Here is a 19,262-nt window from a genome sequence, read left to right as displayed (position 1 = left end):
AAAGGTAACATCTGAATATTTTATGCTGTTCTAGATATTGGCTTAAAATTTTTGTTTAACAACTGCTGATTCACTATGCTCTCAAACATTTTTTTTGTTTTTCAGGGATGAAGTCAAAGAAATAATTCCTATTCTGGTGAAAATAAAAGCTTTGAATCAAGCAGAATCCTTCATAGAAGAGTATCACCTAGACCATCTGAAATCAGTAATTAGAGAAGTTTGAACAAACTACAGGAAAGTACTAATATGAGATTTTAATATAATCACACTTGCCTCCTTTGCTTGGGGGCTGGGTGGAGCAGGACTCCATCCCTCCCTTCCCATCCTCTTATTTTACCTTCTGGTATCATGAAAACCACCACCACCACCACCAACCCTCCCCCCCCCCCCCCCCCCCCCCGTGGTGGTTGCAGAAATTAAGCACACGGGAGCACTAAGTGTTTAACATACTTGCTTTGATTCTTTTCACTTTTCCAATTGAAGAGAAACTGGAGAAACCTTGCTGTTTGGGCTTTGGTGAGTCTTCTGAACTGCACCATAAAAACATCTGTTATCTTCATTTTAACTATCTGTTTACAAATAAGTTAAAATGGAAATCTTAATTGGAATGAATTACTTGCTAAGTGTTAACTGCGTAAAGGCACCTTAAGGCTTTTGATAACTACTGATTGTCAAATTGTACCTTCAGAAGTCTGTACCAGGGACGCCTGGGTGGCTCAGTCGGTTAAGCATCTGCCTTCAGCTCAGGTCATGATCCCAGAGTCCTGGGACTGAGTCCTGCATCTGGCTCCTTGCTTGGCTGGGAGCCTGCTTCTTCCTCTCCTGGCCGCTCCCCCTCCTCGTGCTCTGACAGACAAAAGCTTAAAAAAAAAATCTGTACCAACGTATTTTGCCAACACAAGTGTAACAGGCCAGTGAACTCCCCCCACCCCCCCACCACCACACCATAGGTACTATTTTTAACTCAAGATTTTTTACAGCTAAATTTGCATTTTAATTATTCATTTTGGCTATTAGAGAGTAAATACTTGGTTTTTAAAATAACCCATTCATCTTACGGATTTGTCAGGCAAAACATCAATATCTTTATAAAGTTCTATGTTATAACGTCCTCATTGCCATTTTTATTTTAATTTTGTATATGATGTTTTAGTGTGCTAAGGCCGTACTTGTTAGGGAAGTACCTATTTTGTTAGGAAACAGGTATTTAAATACTCAGAACAGGTGATAACTTCCTGATAAAATATTTGTGTAATCAAAAAAAATTGAAAAAGTTACTAGTAAATGCTCATTGAGAAATCTTTTCTTAAATCTATTTAAGTAACTCAAGAGCACCCCTGAATATGTATTTTGTTAATTATTGCCCCAAGGATAATCGGGAAAAATTTGATTATATAGGATTTGAACATGTGGCTTCTGCCATTATCACCTCTAGTTTTAAAGCTGTGTATATTTTAACAGATTATTTCTACTGCAGTGAAGACTTGTGATTCACTAGTAGGAACAGTTTAAATTTTCTTTTAATAGGATCTTCTAGAAAATTCAAACCATTACTGAGAGATAATTTAGCATTCCTGCACAATTACTGTCCCAGAGGTAACTGCTCTTTTCATTTTAATATTATCCTTTCAGACCTTTACTTACACAAACATGTGTGTGTGTTAACATAAGTGACAGATCTTTGTTGCATATGAAATTTTTAATTTTATTAATAAAATGTGTATTTGGAAATTTCCTTAAGGCTTCTGCATTTTTAATTAAAGATGTGTTGCCTACGTTTTTAATTTGGGGAGAGATTTTTTGTAGAATGGAAAATATTTATTAGAACTGCTTTCAAAACTACAAATTGATTTAAACTCCCAATAGTTTATACTGGACTACATTTTATGTGGAGTTTGAACCTCAAGATTTTTATCCATCATATACTCTAATTGAGGATATTCAAAAACGTGTGAAACTTGCTTTTAATTTAATCCCCAATGCAGATTTTTTCTTTTTCCCCTGTGACTGTGGGATGGATGGAATGAAGGGGAGGAACAACTAGCAAGAGCAAAATTTTGCGTTAGAAATTCATCTATCTCAGTTCTCTCCCTGGATTTTTTAGTATTTTGTTCACATAAAGAAGTTTTTATAGAATCAGAAAGAAGACTTAAAACTTATTCATGATGGTTGTTAGGAACCCAAAAATGGCCATGAATAAACACCTCAAAATAATTGATTTTTGCATTTCTTAGGCCTGTGACAGTGTTTCTGTAGATATACCAAATATACCATATGTGACACAAAACCTGAAAAATACAATTACAACCAATATCCCTCATGAACATAGGAATAAAAGTCCTTCAAACATTAGCAAACACTAGCAGTGTATAATAAGGATGATAATACATCTTGACGAAATAGGTTTTCTTCTAGAAGGGCAAGGTTTAACATTAGAATGTCCAATCAGTATGATTCACCTATGAACAGAGTAAAAGGAATACTATCATCTCAATGATTATAGGAAATGAATTGGACAAAATTCGACATCCTCTCACAATACAAACCCTGGGAGTATAAATTCCTCAGTCTGATAAAGAGCATCTGCAAAAGAACATCTACACTTAACATCATATTTCAGGGTGAAATATTAAGCAAACCAAGGATGTCTGCTCTCACCATTTCTGTTCAACATTGTTCTATAGGTCATAACCATACAAGCAGTCAAGAGAAAAAGCATAAAGATTGATACACGAGAGATTGTAACAGTCATTCACAAATGATATGACTGTTTACATAGAAAACCTTATGCTCTCTGCAAAAAAAGAAAACAAGAACTAAAATGAATTTAGCAAGATCTTAGAAAAATCAAAGACCAGGGCATGCTGGTAATCTGACTGGAAACAAGTTTTAGAAACTAGCATTGCAGGAGCAGCAAAAATATCAAATACCTAGGAACAAATTTATAGAATGATATGCAAGACCTCTGCACTAAAGAGCAAAACATTGCTGAGACGATGTTTGTAGAACAAAGGGGAGACCTAGCATGTTCACGAATTGGAAAATGATTTTTGTTTAAGGTGTCTATTCTCCCTAAATGGCTTTATAGTTAGCTATCCATAGCAAGATTTCCTTAGACTTTAAAAAAAAAAAAAAAACCTGGTTGGTTAGTATTTTTCAGATTACGCAGAAGTGTAAAGACCTTAAAATAGCCAAACCAATCCTGAACAAGTTGCGTCTTGCTTATCTGATGTCAACACTTACTATAAAGGGGGCGCCCGGCTGGCTCAGTCAGAAGAGCAAACCATCCTGATCTCCAGGCTGTAAGCTCAAGCCCCACAGCCGGTGTAGAGATGACTAAATAAACTTTAGAAAAACAAAAAGTCTAATCAAGACTGGTATTAGAATGAGAATAGATTAATATAGCAGAATCAAGAGTCCCGAAACAGACCTCCACGTAATTTTTTATCAAGATGCCAGGTTAATTCAGTGGGAAAAGGAAAGTATAACTGTTGGTGGAACTGAATATCTGTATGAAATGGAAAGCCTTGACCCTTATTTTCTACTCAGATGTGCCTATATACGTGTGCAACACACACACACAATCATGGATTTAAATGTAAAACCCCGAAGAAAAGCATGTAGGAAAAAAAAGATTTAGCTTTGATCTTGGAGTAGTAAAGATTTCTTGGGTTGGACACAGAAAGCACTAGCCAAGAAAGGAAAAAAAAATTCAAAATTTGTGCAACATCTTGGGTCCTCTGGGAAGTACCAATTAAAACCACAACGATACACCAGTTCACACCCACTAGAGTAACTGAAAAAGACTAACATCCACAAGTGCCAAGAATGTGCAGCCACTGAGCCACTCCCACGCTGCGGCTGGAAGCGTAAAATGGAACCGCTCTGGAGAACTGTTCGTCAGCTTCTTAGTAAAGTTCAACATTCATCTACCATCCAATTCAGCAAATCCATTCCTCAGCACTTATGCAAGAAAGGAAAAATATGTTGGGGCACCTGGGTGGCTCAGTTGTTTAAGCATCCCAGTCATGATTTCGGCTCAGGTCATGATCTCTGGGTCGTAAGATTGAGCCCCATACTGGGCTCCATGCTGGGTGCCCCTCTCCCTCTGCCCGCCCCCAGCCTTGCATGTTCGTGCGTGCTCTCTTGCTCTAAAAATCTTAAAAAGAAAAATAAGTTCACAAATACATAAGAGTATACCTACATATAACAGTGTTGACATGAGCCTTAGTAATAGCCAAAAATAGAATGGGTAACTGTTGTATTCATAAAATAGAAAACTACTCAGCATTAGAAATGAGCTAAGGCATATAACAACTGAATCACAAAACATCATTAAATGAAAGAATACATACCTTATGATTCAATGTATAACAAATGCAAGAACAGACGTAACGAAAATGATGGAGGAATGAAAATAGACAAGGAGTTTTCTGGTAGTGATGGATGTGCTCAAAAACTTGATTTGCATGATGGGTACATGGGTGTATTCAGTTTGTAACTCATTGAATGGAAAACCTAAGATCTGTGTATTTTACTGAATGTTAGAGTGATGCACCCATTGGGGCGCCTGGGTAGCGCAGTCGTTAAAGCGTCTGCCTTCGGCTCAGGGCGTGATCCTGGCGATCCGGGATCGAGTCCCACATCAGGCTCTTCCGCTATGAGCCTGCTTCTTCCTCTCCCACTCCCCCTGCTGTGTTCCCTCTCTCGCTGGCTGTCTCTCTGTCACATAAATAAATAAAATCTTTAAAAAAAAAAAAAAAAAAAAAGAGTGATGCACCCATGTTTTAAAATCTCAATCAGATCAGTGTCTGGAATCAGTGAACGATCTCAGACAGTTATCAGTGGGCTGAGCACCAATGAACACCACGCTACTTGCTCTTCGTGATACTTTCAAAGGTCATTAGTGGATGGTAACCCAAGAAAACATATCCAGAGAGATTCCTGTTTTTAACATATAGTCCATTAGACTAGTGTTTTTTAAGCCCTTTCTACCCAAACAAACCTAAACCTAACAAATTTCCATCAAGAATAGTGCCTTAGAACCACTGCCCTGAAGGATTTCCTGTTAGGGATTCAGCGCGATGTGCTAACCAGAAACGCCCCAGGAAGATTCTGTAAGAGAATCAAAGACTAATGTAGGTTGACAATATTCTCTTAAAGTCTCATGGAGTCAGTCCGGACAAACGTGAATTAATGTCAGTAAAGGTTTTTCAGGCTTTTTATTTAATTCCAAAAGAGGATTAAGGTTGACTATTCAATTGAGTATTTTCATGTAGATGGTATTGAGACAGAATTAAATAACCACAGACCCACAGTTCCCAACTGAGCTGAGAGCCCTGGGCACGGCTGTAACTCACCGGGCACAGCAGAGATGTTTAATTCTCAAGGGGGACAGCAGTACTCAACACCGGCCACAAACCACTGGAGCTCCCAGCTCAAGGCTGTTCATGTCAACACTGCACCACGTTACAGTACTTCAGGAGACAGAATCCACGCAGCTGGGTTACCAGACGTTGCTCTTGTTAAAGGCAAATGGAGAACAGCCTTGGAAATCCCCTGAGCAGGCAAAACCAATTTCATCCTACAAGCCAAGCTTAATTCAGCTTATTTTGCAAGACTGCTCTAACCTGGGCCTTTTTTGTTGTTGTTTACACCTCCGAAATCATAAGCAAAACATGAACTGTTTCCCAAGGTTGATATGAGGTCACCACTGACCAATTCACTATCATTTAAGAAAATTCTAGGGGCGCCTGGGTGGCTCAGTCGTTAAGTGTCTGCCTTCGGCTCAGGGCGTGATCCCAGGGTTCCGGGATCGAGTCCCACATCGGGCTCCTCCGCTGGGAGCCTGCTTCTTCCTCTCCCACTCCCCCTGCTTGTGTTCCCTCTCTCGCTGTCTCTGTCAAATAAAATCTTTAAAAAAAAAAAAAAATTCTAATATAACCAATGGCTGAAGAATAAAGTCCCTGTTTTACCTTTATAAACTGTTGATAACGATATATACCTGAGGGGCACCTGGCTGACTCAGTCGGAAGAGTGTGCCGACTCTTGATCTCGGGATCGTGAGTTTGAGCCCGATGGGTATAGACATTATGAAAATAAACTTAAAAAAAATAACAGCATACACCTGAGCCTCGTTCCATGTTTTGTCTTAAGTGCTCCCAGTTCACAAACTATTTTTACTAATTATACTTTGGTGATTCACTGGTTTTACTTCTGTTACTTCTGAACTTTCGATGTGGTGATAAAAAGCAAGTACCCCGCGAAATTCCATGTGGAACAGAAAATGAATGGTAGTGTCCAGTCTGATTCCAAGTTCAGATAAGTTGCTCAGTGGCCGAGAGATACAAACATCCCAATTAGTAATTATAACTTAAATACACATTAAAAAAACATCCTTTTTTTTTTTTTAACATTTAAGTAATCTCTACACCCAACATGGGGCTCAAACTCACAACTTCCAGATCAAGAGTCACACGCTCTTCTGGCCGAGCCAGCCAGGCACCCCTATGTATTATTTTTAAATATTTGGACATAAATGGTTAATAAATGGTGCTAAGTATTTCTTCTGGCCTGGGGGTGCCCTTTAAAAATTTCTAAAAAACTAAGTTCTCTGTTAAGAAAAGAACAGAGTTTGTTCATTGAAAAATGCAGAATATTCCAGACATATTTGGGCTTATTTTTAAGTAATCTCTACACCCAACGTGGGGCTCGAGCTTACAACCCTGAGATCAAGTCACACGCACTACAGACTGAGCCAGCCAGGTGCCCCCATTTGAACTTCTTAAAGCTAAAGAGAAATATGTAGGGAAACCACTTCCTTACTATGCTCAAATTTTCAGAAACACATCTAGGATTTTTTAATCATCAAAGACTAATACAGATCATTAAATTCCATAAACATATGCCTGGTAGGGCAGCCAGCCTTCGTGGTTTGCCAGGACTCGGGGGTGTTTCAAGATGCAGGACTCCCAGTGCTGGAATCGGAGAAGTCCCCAGCAAACCAGGACAAGTTGGTCACTCTACTGCCTTCACTGAAAACGACCCGAGCATTTTGGTTAGAGGCCTCATTTAGAGCAGAATGACCGGTCTTGAATTTCACCTCCATTATGCCGTTTCTATAAGAAGCAAAATGTGAAGTGCGGGGATTCTCAGAATTGGTTGTGCATTAGAATCCTATCAGGAGCTTCGTAAAACATCCCTTACCGTCCCATCGTATTCTGATACAATCTGGAGACTTCTTTAAAGAACGGACGTTAAGACTTCAGACTCAGGCACTCCAGAGGTTTAACATTAGCCTCACCACCTACCCCCCTGCCCCTTGGGCCTCGCTGCTTACCTCTCTGAGCGACCTCGTTTGTAAAAGGGAGAAGCACCGGTCTCACGAGCTTCTGTGAGCAAGAGACACGAAATGCCTCGCACAGTGTCTGCAACATAGCAGCCCTTCGAATCGGGCGGAGACTAAGCCTAGCCTGGAAAACCGAAAATTTAAATGTATCGTTTTTCTTTTTCTAATTGGAAAAACCTAACAGTTTGAATGCTGTGCAGTATATAAAAGACTCAGGGAGTTATTTCTTTTAACCAGTTGTCCTACCACAACGCTAAAGGGAGATTTTAAAACAGCACGAGCAAAATGATAGAGTAGGCAGAGTCAAGGTCTTGCCCTCCCACAGAAACATTAAAAAACAAGCAGGAATGGTCAAAAACAACATTTTCAGAACTCAAGAACACAAGCACGTTGATAGCAACCAAACACAGGATTAAAAAAAAAAAAAAAACACAAAACTTTACAAAGGCAGGAAGTCACCAAAATAGCAACACAGGTCATTCCAGACTTTGCACCTCTTCACGAGAAGAATTAACAAGGATGCATGGAGAAGACGCCCCTGAAAGACCCTAGACCACGGCCGTGAGGCTGAGCCCCCCCCCCCCCGCCCCCCACCACAGAGACCAAGACGGACCGCGATCAAAGAGGACGGGGAGTAGCTACAGATTCACCACGTTGCCCCCTGCGCTCGGCGAGGCAGCGCCCCAACAAGGTCTTCCTGCGTCTACGGTTCCCCAGCGGGAAAAGAGAACACAGGGGTCCAGCCGGCATCGCCCGGAACGTGTGGTCCCCTCGTGGGAGTCCTGCTCAGCCTTACCTCGCAGGAGAAGCCAGCTCGGGGTACCCGCAAGCGGCCGGAGCGGAGAGCGCGGCAGCCCCGAGGCTCGTCCTCGGAGCGGAGTCTGGGGGGCCAGGGGCCTGAATCACCACCACAAACCACCTACGTGTAGGACGCAGAACGAATTCCCCTCCTCCACCCGCGCAGAGAAGCTGATTTATAACACCACTGGGCCTAGCTCCTAGCCGCTCCTGGCCGCTCCTGACCGGAAAGCCTGACTGGAAACACCTGAGGGGACGCTGAGGGCTGGCGTTCCTGCGTCGTCCGGGCGCCTCCGTCACGGGCCCAATCACTGCCGAGAAGCTTCTGGCTCATCTTAGTTGAGAAACTAACCGGGAACACCTGGGAGGCTGCTTGGCGTTCGATCTCCTACTCTGCCCGGGCAGGGAAGCTGGTTGATAGCCCTTCCCACTACTGAGTGCAGCTCCGGAATCCCGCCTGCCCAGAAAGCTTGGCCGGAACCCCGGGAAAGCTCCATAGCCTGGCAACACTTAAGTGGAGACTCTGGCAGGGTCTGCTGGCCCCATGTGACCAGGGAATCCAGTGTACAGTCTTATCTGATTTAGGTCCCCAAATAAGTTGCTGTGAAAGGACCTGGGACCTGTTCTGCTGCCCTGTGAGGACAGGGAAATTAATTCATAATCCTACCTCCTGCTGAGTATAGCACCTAGCAACCCTGTCTCCTAACCCTGACCGAAGAACCCAGGTGACCAGAGAACCTAGGCAATCAGAGTCCATCCCACCCCCACCTCAGAGCTCCAGCAGTGGCCTCACTCCAAAACAGACCCTTATAGCAAGCCCCACCTGCTCAAGGATGTTACCAGCTAACAAGTCCAAACACCCAAACTGAGAAGACTAGTGAAGAATTTTCTCTGCCAAAGCAATCTTACAAAGGCTGGAGGAAAGACTGCTTACTCAAATGTACAGATACCAACAGAAAGAATCAAGGATTACAAAATATCAGATAAACTTGACACCACCAAAGGAGACTAGTAAAACGTAATAACCGACCTAAAGAAATTGAGGTCTATGAACTGAACTCAGAATAATCCTTTTAAAGAAATTCAGGGAACTACAAGAACACACAGACAACTAAAGGAATTAGGAAAACAATGCATAAACAAAATGAGTAGTTCAACAAAGAAAGGCCAAACAGGAATCTTAGAGCTGAAAAATACAATGATTGAACTGAAGAATTCAACGGGAGCTTCAAAAGCAGACCCGACCATGTGAAAGAATCAGTGACCTTGAAGACAGAACATTTGAAATTATCCACTCGGAAGAGCAAAAAAGCAAAAAGAATGAAAAAGAGTGAAGAAAGTCTGCAGGGCTTGTGGGATACAATCAAAAGAAACAATATCTGTATTATGGGAATTCCAGAAAAAAGAAAAAGGGATAAAAAAGTATAGTTGACCTTTTAACAATGCAGGGGTTAGGGATGCCAACCCCTATGCAGTTGAAAACCCACATAAAACTTTCAACTCCCCCAAAACGTAACTACGCAACAGCCTACTACTGACTGGAAGCCTCACTGATAACATAACTAGTCAATTAACATATATTTTGTATGTTACATGCATTTAATACAATACATATGCTGTAATCTTCCAATAAAGTAAGCTAGAGAAGATAAAACGTTATTACGAAAAGTGTAAGGAAAATACATTTACAGTACTGTACTATATAAAAAAGAAAAATCCAGACAAGTGGACTTGCACAGTTGAAAGCTGTGTTGTTCAAGATCAACTGTATATTTAAGGTAATCATGGCTGAAAATTTCCAAAACCTTGAGAGAAAAATGGACATCCAGATCCATGAAGACCAAAAGACCCCACACAGGTTGAATCTGAATAAAACTATATTGAGACATATTATAAATTATCAAAAGTCAAAGACCATATATGGCAAGTCAGCAGCTAACATTCAATGGTAAGAGGTTGAAAGCTTTCCCTCTAAGATCAGGAACAAGGCAAGTGTGCCCACTCTCACAGCTCCTGTTCAACACAGTACTGGAAGTCCTAGTCAGAGCAATCAGGCAAGAAAAAGAAATAAAGGCATCAGGATTGAGAAGGAAGAAGTAAAATTGGCTTTATTTGCAAATGACATGACTTTATATGTATAAAATCCTAAAGACTCCCCCCTGCAAAACTGTTAAATCTAACTAATGAATTCAGTGAAGTTGCAGGAAACAAAATTAATATATAAAAATCAGTAGTGTTTCTATAACATAACGATTATCTGAAAATCAATGAAGAAAACAATCCCATTTACAATAGCATCAAAAACAATGCAAGTACTTAATAAATTTAACCAGAAGATGAAAACTCTCTATGCTGAAAACTATGAGACATTGATGAAAGAAATCAAAGAAGACACAAATACATGGAACTGTATCTCATGTTCATGGATTGGAGAAATTAATATTGTTAAAATGCCTGTATTTCCCAAAACCATCTTTGAAATACATGCAATTCCCATCAAATTCCAATGGCATTTTTTACAGAAAAAAAAAATCCTAAATTTACATGGGCAATAAGACACCAAAAAACCAAAGCAATCTTAAGAAAGGAGAACAAAGTGGGAGGCATCACACTTCCTGATTTCAAGCTATATCTTAAAGCTATAGCAATCAAAACAGTATGGTCCTGGCATAAAAACAGACACACAGACCAATGGAACACAACTGAAAACCCAGAAATAAACCCATGCATATACAAGCAGCTAATACATGACAAGACAGCCAAGAATACTCAGTGGAGAAAAGATAGTCTCTCAATAAATGATGCTGGAAATTTTGCATATTCATATATAAAAGAATAAAAATAGACCTCTTTCACCATTCACAAAAATTAACTTGAAATGGATTAAAGACTTAAATGTAAGACTGGAAACCATAAAACTCCTGGAAGAAAACACAGGAAAAGAGATGTTTGACATGGGTCTTGGCAATGATCTTTTGGATGATACCTGAAGTTCAAGGAAAAACATAAAAAAATAAATAAGTGGGACTATGTCAAACTAAAAAGCTTCTGCCCAGCAAAAGAAACAATCAGCAAAATGAAAAGACAACCTACAGAATCGGAAAATAATATTTGCAAACCATATATCTGACAAGGGGTTAATATTCAAAATATGAAAGAACTCCTCCAACTCAATAGCAAAACATGTGATCCAATTAAAACTGGGCAAAAACCCTAAAAAGACATTTTTTTCCAAAGAAAAAATAAGAATGGCCAACAGGTACATGAAAATCATTATTAGCTCAAAATCACTACTCATTAGGGAAATGCAAATCAAGAGAATGAGCTACCACCTCCCGGCTGTCAGAACAGCATCATCGAAGGGACATGAGAAAACAAATGCCTGTGAGGATGTGGAGAAGAGGGAACCCTGCTGCACTGCTGGGGGGGGGGGGGGGGCTTGTAAACACGTACAGCCCCTATGAAAACAGTATGGGGTTTCCTCAAAAACTTAAAAATAAATTACCCTAAGATCCAGCATTTCCACTTCTGGCATATATGTATCTGAAGGAAACAAAAATACTGTCAAAGAATTACCTGCACCCCCACATTCCAGAAGCATTATCTACAATAGCCAAGACACAGAAACAAACCAAGTGTCCGGTGGCAGATGAATGGATAAAGAAATTGTGTTATGTTTGTATGTACACACACACACACACACAGAATATTATATTATTCAGCCACAAAAAGGATTTCCTGCCATCTGTGACAATAAGGATGGAACTTGGAGAGTATTACGCTAAGTGAAGAAGTCAGAGAAAGACAAATACTGTATCTTACTTAAAAGTGGACGTGAAACAAATATAAAGAGATCAGATTCATGGTTACCAAAGGCAGGGGATGGGGAGGGATGGGGAAATTTGATGAAGGTGATCAAATGTACAATCTTCCTGTTTTAAGATAAATGAGTACTGATGTAATAATGTACAACACAATGGCTATAAACACTAAAGTATGGTATATCTGAAACTTGTTAAGAGAGAAGATGCTAAAACTTCTCATCACAAGGAGAAAAATCCATTTTTTATTTTTTTGGGGGTATATGTATGAAAGGACTGATATTAACTAAATTTATTGTGGTAATTATTTCACAATATACGAAAATCATATCATTACGCTGTACACCTTAAGCTTACATAGTGCCGTATGTCAACTCTGTTTCAATAAAACTGGAAGAAAATAAAACGATAGGAAAGCTTTGTGGCATTTTTACTCGGCCTTTTGATGTGGCAGCAGACTTGAAAATGGCAGCTATATTCTCAGTGTTAGACTTTGGTCCCTATTTCTGGAGGGAACAGAACAAACTTACTCACAAATTATGGCTTATATCTATTGTAGCCTGCCTGTGGGTACCTGGAGGACTGAAGCAAAGCACTCACCTGTGTTGCCTAACTTGAAACGCAGTCCAGAAAAGCAGCAGGCATTGCTCAAAAATGAGTGTAAGGCAAACCAACAACCCACAAATGCCTGGGTGAGAAGATTACAGTTGCACAATGTATCACCTCAGGCCTGGGAGAAAAAGCTGGGGGGAAGAGAGTTACTTTGGGGAATTAGACTATTCAAAAGCACATACAAGGAAATCTAGAAAGCCACACATATGTCAAGGGGAAGATGCATGCTCAGAAAAGACCTGAGAAGACCCTAAGCTTTCAACTCAGGCTGTTGGACTTAGTGCAAGCCTGGGTAAGTGCTCAGGGAGTAACCCAGAAAAGAGACAATTGTCAAAGACTGGGAGAAGTATTTGTCTAGCTCCCGGCCTTCGAGGAAAACTATCTAAACACAAGTTAAGAGACAAGACTTCAATGATTACACATAATAAGGGATTAAATCTTTGCAAAAATAGTTTGGAAATATCAGTAAATGAATGGACTACAGTCCAATAATCATAATAAAAGAAACTCTGGGAAAGGAGAGGGGATATCTGATTTCCAGAATCACATTATGATTTTTAAATGTCCAGTTTTCAACAACAACAAAAAAGTCACAAGACATTCAGAGACACTGGAAAGTATGGCCACCAAAGAAACAAAATAATAGAAAACATCCCTGGAGAACCACAGATATTGGAATTAAGAGACAAAAACTTTAAAACGACTGTCTTAAATATGCTCAAAGAGCTAAAGGGAACCATGGACAAGCAACTGAAAGAAACCAGAAAAGGGATATATGAACAAAATGAGAATATCCATAAATACACAGAAATTATAAAAATGAACCAAATTCTCAGACCAGAAAGTATAATAATTGAAATTAAAAGTTCACTAGTGGAGTTCAACAGAGAATTGGAGCAGACAAAATAGAATCAGCAAACTCGAAAACAGGACAATTACAATGACCGAGTCTGAGGACCAGAAAGAAAATAGAAGAAAAGTGAACAGAGCCTGAGAAACTGGTGGGACACCACCAAACAGACCAGCATATATGCATTACGAATGTCCCAGAGGAAAGGAGTAGAAAGAATATTTAAAAAAAGAATGACCAAGTACATCCAAAATTTGATCAAAGACATGAATTTGCAAATCCCAGAATCTCAATGAACTCCAAGTGGGAGAAAGGCAGAGGCCCACACCAAGAACTAGTACAATGAAACTGCTGAAAGACAAAGGCAGGGACAGTCCTGAGAGCAGCAAAGGAGAAGCAGCTCCTCATGAATGAAAGATCCTCAATAAAATTAGCAGCCAATTCTCACCAGATACCATAGAGGCCAGAATGCAACAGGTGCCATATTTAACATGCTCAGGGAATAATACAGCCAACAAGTAATTCTGTATCTGACAGAACCGTCCTTCAAAAATGAGGGAGAAAAAAGACTTTCCCAAATAAACAAAACCCGACAGAGTTCATTGCAATCAGACCTGCCCTACAAGAAATGCTAGAGAGAGTCCTTCAGGCAGAAATAAAAGAACAGTAGACAGTAAGTTGAATCTGCGTGATGAAATAAAGATCTCCAGGAAACGTAAATACAGGGGGGAAAATATAAAAGCTAATACTGTTGTATTTTGTTTTCTAACTCCACTTTTTATCTCTTACATGATTTAAAAGACAAATGCATACAAAATAATTATAAATCTGTTACTGAGCACACAATATAGAAAGATGAAATTTGTGACATCAACAATGTAAAGGGAGAACAGAACTTTATAGGAGTAGAGACTTTATATGTTATTGAAGTCCTTGGTATCAACTCAAACTAGATTATTATAAATTAGGATGTTAAATGTAATCCCCATGGTTAACTACAAAGAAAACATTTAACAAATATATACATAAATGAGAAGAGAATCAGTTCACTCAAAAAAATCAACACAGAAGAAGGCAGTAATAGAAAAAACAAGAAACAAAAATGATATATTTAAAGAAAACAAGTAACAAAATAGCAGAAGCCCATCCTTTTACTAATTGATTTAAATGTAAATATATTAAACTCTGCAAACAAAAGGCAGAGATTGTCAAAACAGATAAAAAACAAACAAAAACACAAGATCCAGCTATATGCTTTCTACAAGAAATTCACGTTAGCACCAGAAACACAAATATGTTGAAAGTGAAGGGCTTGAGCTCACGATCTGGAAGCCACCAGGTGCCCCAAGAAAGATACTCTATGTAAACAGTCACCCGACAAGAGCACAGGTGGCTTTAGTTGTATGAGCCAAAATAGTCAGTAAGCAAAAAACTGTTAAAAGAAACAAAAGATATTACATATTGATAAAAATCCTTTCATCAAAAAGATATAATAATTTATGTACCAAACAACAGGGCCCCAAAACCTATGAAGCAGACACTGACAGAACTGAAGGGAAAACTAGACGGTTCTATAATGAATGTCAGAAACATCACTATCCCAACAGGCACATATAAAACACTCCATCCAACACCACAGTACACAATTTTCTCAAGTGCACATGGAACATTCTCCAGGCTACAGCATATCTTAGGCTACAAAACTTTCGATAAATTTAAAAAGACTGAAATCATACGAAGTATCTTCTCCGACCATAACAGAAAGATGCTAGAAATCACTAACAAAAGGAAAAGTGGAAAATTTACAAATATGTAGGAATCAAATAGCACCAGTGGGTTAAAGAAGAAATTGGCAAGAACATTTAAATACATAAAAACCAGTAATTACATCCCAGGGTATATACCTGGAGTATAAGGAGAACACGAAAATAGCAGCTCAAAGAGATATGTGGATGTCAGCATTCGCTGCAGCCTTACTCACAATATCCAAAAGGTGAAAATAACCCAAGTGTTCATCAACAGATGAATGAATAAACAAAATACAGTATATTACATGACAGAATATCATTTAGCCAAAAAGAAATGAAATTCTGATATGTTACAACATGGATGAATCTAGAAAACATATTCAGCGAAATAAGCCAAATACAAAGTACAAATACTGTATGATTCCACTTAAAAGAAGTATCTAGAATAGACAAATTAATAAAGGGTAGAGTGGGATTTACCAGGAGCTTGGAGAAGGGGGATAGGAATAGAGTTATTACTTAATGGTCACAGAGTTTCTGTCTGGGGTGAGGAGAAAGTTCTGGAGGTAGTGGTGATGGCTGCACGACACTGTGAATGTATTAATGCCACAGAAATCGTACATTTAAAAATGGTTAAAATGGCGAATTTTATGTTATATATCTTACAATAAAATTTTATCCTATACACATTTAATACACTAAGATTTGCTTTGTTTCCGGAGGAAAATTCACAAGAATCTTGAAGATGATCTCACAGACTGAAAACCACGACTCGCTGTGCTGCTACGAGCACACGTACTTATGAGCAGATCACGGTCACACAGCTTTAGATCCTGAAACAGATCGTTCATCTGCTCCTCTACCAAGGCTGAAGTGTGCTTATCGAGGTAAGAAAGGAACAGGCTTTAATGGTCATCTTTTGACAAGTTAAAGAGAAGAAAAATACCAAATATAGATTCTTGCTAAAATTTTATTTTGAGAAGCTATCTCAGTAAGTAATCCACGTAACGTGGTATATCTGCTGCTTTCCGAAAGCAGTCAGATGGCCATGGAACAACTATTCGTGAAAAAGATCGAGGATGCGCTGAATGTCGAGAACCCCAAAGGTTAGTATCTAAACATTTCTTTTGGAGAAGACATCTATTATTGAAAAAAGGGCTACACTGGTTAATTTGTCAAATGAGTTATTTAAATGACCATTAAAAATATACCACAGGGAAAGCAACAAATCCACAAGGAAGGAGAAAAGAGGACAAGATGCGAGCAGTCCGAAACACTGCCAGCGCACGGACGAGACATAAAACCACGGCACCCAGCAAGAAACAATCAAGCCAGCAGCGGGGAAAGGTGAGACTCCACCTAAGTCTCCCCTCAGAACTGTCCAGTCAGCAGATCCAGTACCTCAGGAACAGGGGGGTTAAGGACAGTGGTTAAAATAAGAATCGAATGAAAAATATTGGGAGGTGATATCCCTAATATCCCTTCCCCTATTCCTCACCATGGCTTGTCTGGCCAAAGAGGTTTTCTACACTTCAGGCACTGTGTGAGTAGCAAGCCAGAAGCGTGTTGGTGGGGAGGGGGCAGATGGACAAGTTGGCCCCATACATGCACCGTGCCAGGAATTCTATCCTTCTTCCCCCGTGAGGTCCCCACAACACTGCCGGACAGATCCTTACCATCCAGGAAGGAGACTGGAAGACCCTACTCTGGAGGATCTGACCAAACCAAGACATTCACGTGGAGGTTGGGACGCGCCCCTCCCCCCCAAAGTCCACCCAGGTAACACTGAAAACAACCCCTTCTCACAAGTCCAAGGCTCCTAATCAGCTTTTTAGTCCACTATTCAACCAGAAGTAGACAGCCGAGAATTGCCAGATGTCCTGGAAACGCCTAAAACAGGAAAAAAAAAAAACAAACCCACACACACATGCACAGAAAGAAGAAATTTGAAGAAAACAGATTCTGCAGAAAAACAATTTAAAACAACAACAATAACAACAACAACACACAAACACTATCATGACTATACTCAATGGTATACAACAGAACAAATCCACAGGCAAAAATACAGAATTAGAACAAAGCACTATATAAGAAAAGGAACATTCAGGAATCAAAAGGGGATCTTCAGATTTAGAAATATGAGAGCAAAGAAGAGTCGGAAGATTGAATTAAATATCTAAAAAACAAAGAGATGGGGTTGGGGGAGGGGGGGACAGAGATCCAGGCCTGGAGATCCAACATCAAAATAACTGCTCCCGAATGAGAAGCAGAGGGGAGGGCATCACCAATGAGCAGTAAGTTTCCCCTGAAAATGAAAGATACAAGTTAGCATACTGAAAGGATTCATCAAATGCCCATCTGCATTTACCCCGACATAGTGGATAAATACAGATCCACATCAAGGCCCATCACTGTGAAGTTTCATTACCTCGAGGAGAATAGTCTACAAGCTTTCAAGTCACAAAGAACAGAAATCAAAATAATTCTAGATTTCTCAACACAACTGGAAACAAGACAATGTAGCAATATGTTCAAAATTCTGAAGGAAACTTATTTCCCACCTAGACTTCTACAAAATATCAAATATGATAGACATGCAGGGTCTCAAAAGATTTACCTCCATACATACTTCCTCTAGAAGCTACCAAAAGATATGCTCCAGAAAAGAGTTAGTAACCAATCAAATGAAAAACAAAAAACCCAGAAAACAGATGAGCACAGGAGAGAAGTGAATGCAAATCCCCAATTCACCAAGCACCAGAGGGTAGAGCCGCACAGCAGGACTTCAGACAGTTGGAGGGTTGCCCTCATCAAGACCTGGGCTAGTATTGCCCTTTTTAACCTGAGGAACAGCAGGCTCAGGGAAGCCTAGCTCAAATTATCCGGAGGCTGGTGTTCACGATGTCATTAGGTGCCAGATTTCCGTCCCATTCTCAAACACATCGGCAAGGATACTCATCTTATCCTACAGAAGTATTGTTTTGAGCTGTCCTATGAGTTGGGAGTCTGATTCATCACGAGCTGAAAACCAGATCATATAAAGCATTCTACTCCCTCCAACCACATTTCTTCCAGACATCAATTACCTGCACTCTAGCCTACAGATGGCCTGTGCTGAGCCTTCTATTGTAACGGGACTCGCTCACGACCTTAGCCATGAACTGCCTCAAAGTCACTCTGTAAACTCTCAGGGAAAACGCAGCCAGAGTACGACCAAGACTGTGACGTTCTCCCCGAAGCCTTCATGTGACAAGGAAATTGTCCTTTTATATCTGCCAGCAGGTTTCCCAAAACTAGGTTCGTTGTTTTAGAATGTACATGTACATAATAAACTAAAAGAGATGCACAGTCAGGCTAGCGCTGGTATCCAGCGGAGGGGAGAAGGGTATAACTGCAGACACACAAGGGTCTTCTCAAACCGGAGTAAACGTTCTACTTCTTAACCTTCTTAGAGGTTACTAAATGTTTTACCTCTTACCCTGAGGTGGGTACATCAGCGTTCACTTTATTGTTACTCTTTATATCATACACTTTCTCGTGTTTATCATTTATTTCACAAACTTAAAAAATCACCCCACCACTTCCATGCTCAGGATCCAGGCTCAATGAAGAGCATTCTGGTAATGATTTAACTCTAAAGTAATAAACTGGTGTGCTTCTTTTATTTTTTTACAACAGTACTCATAAACTAATGAACGTTTAGTCGATTTAATGACTATGTCCTCATATATGAAATTAAACTGCTCTTTCAATAAATCCTCTAGGAGTCAGTATCTCCTCTGCAAATAACCAAACTGATTCTCAGAATCAGGACTTTTTCGATGCTTCAATTTCGTCCCATATTGCAGCTTCAATTTTTGAAGTATCATACTCCCTCATCATATCAAACTCAAGCCATGGCTGACTCCACTTCTGGGCTTCTTTCATTTGCTCTTCAGTTAAACACAGATCAAATCTGATGCCTTTAATATTAAATTTTGGACGTTCCCAGCGTTTCGACCAGGGTTTAGGCTTCATTTTTACTTTCAGCTATGGAAGATATAAAAAAAAAAAATAATAATAATAATTTAGGCTGATAGTCA

At 39.7% G+C, this 19,262-nt stretch overlaps 2 protein-coding genes across 2 annotated transcripts in view; one reads left to right on the top strand and one right to left on the bottom strand.

Annotated features, from left to right (window-relative positions):
• GCFC2 (GC-rich sequence DNA-binding factor 2) overlaps positions 1-1,734 on the top strand; it is a 47,131-nt gene extending 45,397 nt beyond the window's left edge. The window contains exon 17 of the mRNA XM_026481915.4: positions 106-1,734. Within this exon, the coding sequence (XP_026337700.2) occupies positions 106-223 (118 nt within the window). The 3' untranslated portion in view covers positions 224-1,734. The remainder of the gene's footprint in view (positions 1-105) is intronic.
• MRPL19 (mitochondrial ribosomal protein L19) overlaps positions 1-19,262 on the bottom strand; it is a 30,663-nt gene that overhangs the window by 4,529 nt on the left and 6,872 nt on the right. The window contains exons 6-7 of the mRNA XM_026481963.4: positions 683-19,209; positions 451-569 (exon numbers count right to left, since the gene is read on the bottom strand). Coding sequence (XP_026337748.1) covers positions 18,988-19,209 — 222 coding nt within the window. The 3' untranslated portion in view covers positions 451-569; positions 683-18,987. The remainder of the gene's footprint in view (positions 1-450; positions 570-682; positions 19,210-19,262) is intronic.

The sequence above is a fragment of the Ursus arctos genome, unplaced genomic scaffold (assembly GCF_023065955.2).
Source record: "Ursus arctos isolate Adak ecotype North America unplaced genomic scaffold, UrsArc2.0 scaffold_8, whole genome shotgun sequence".
Lineage (NCBI taxonomy): Eukaryota > Metazoa > Chordata > Mammalia > Carnivora > Ursidae > Ursus > Ursus arctos.
Note: the sequence above shows the minus strand (reverse complement) of the source record. Positions and strands in the feature narration are given on the sequence as shown.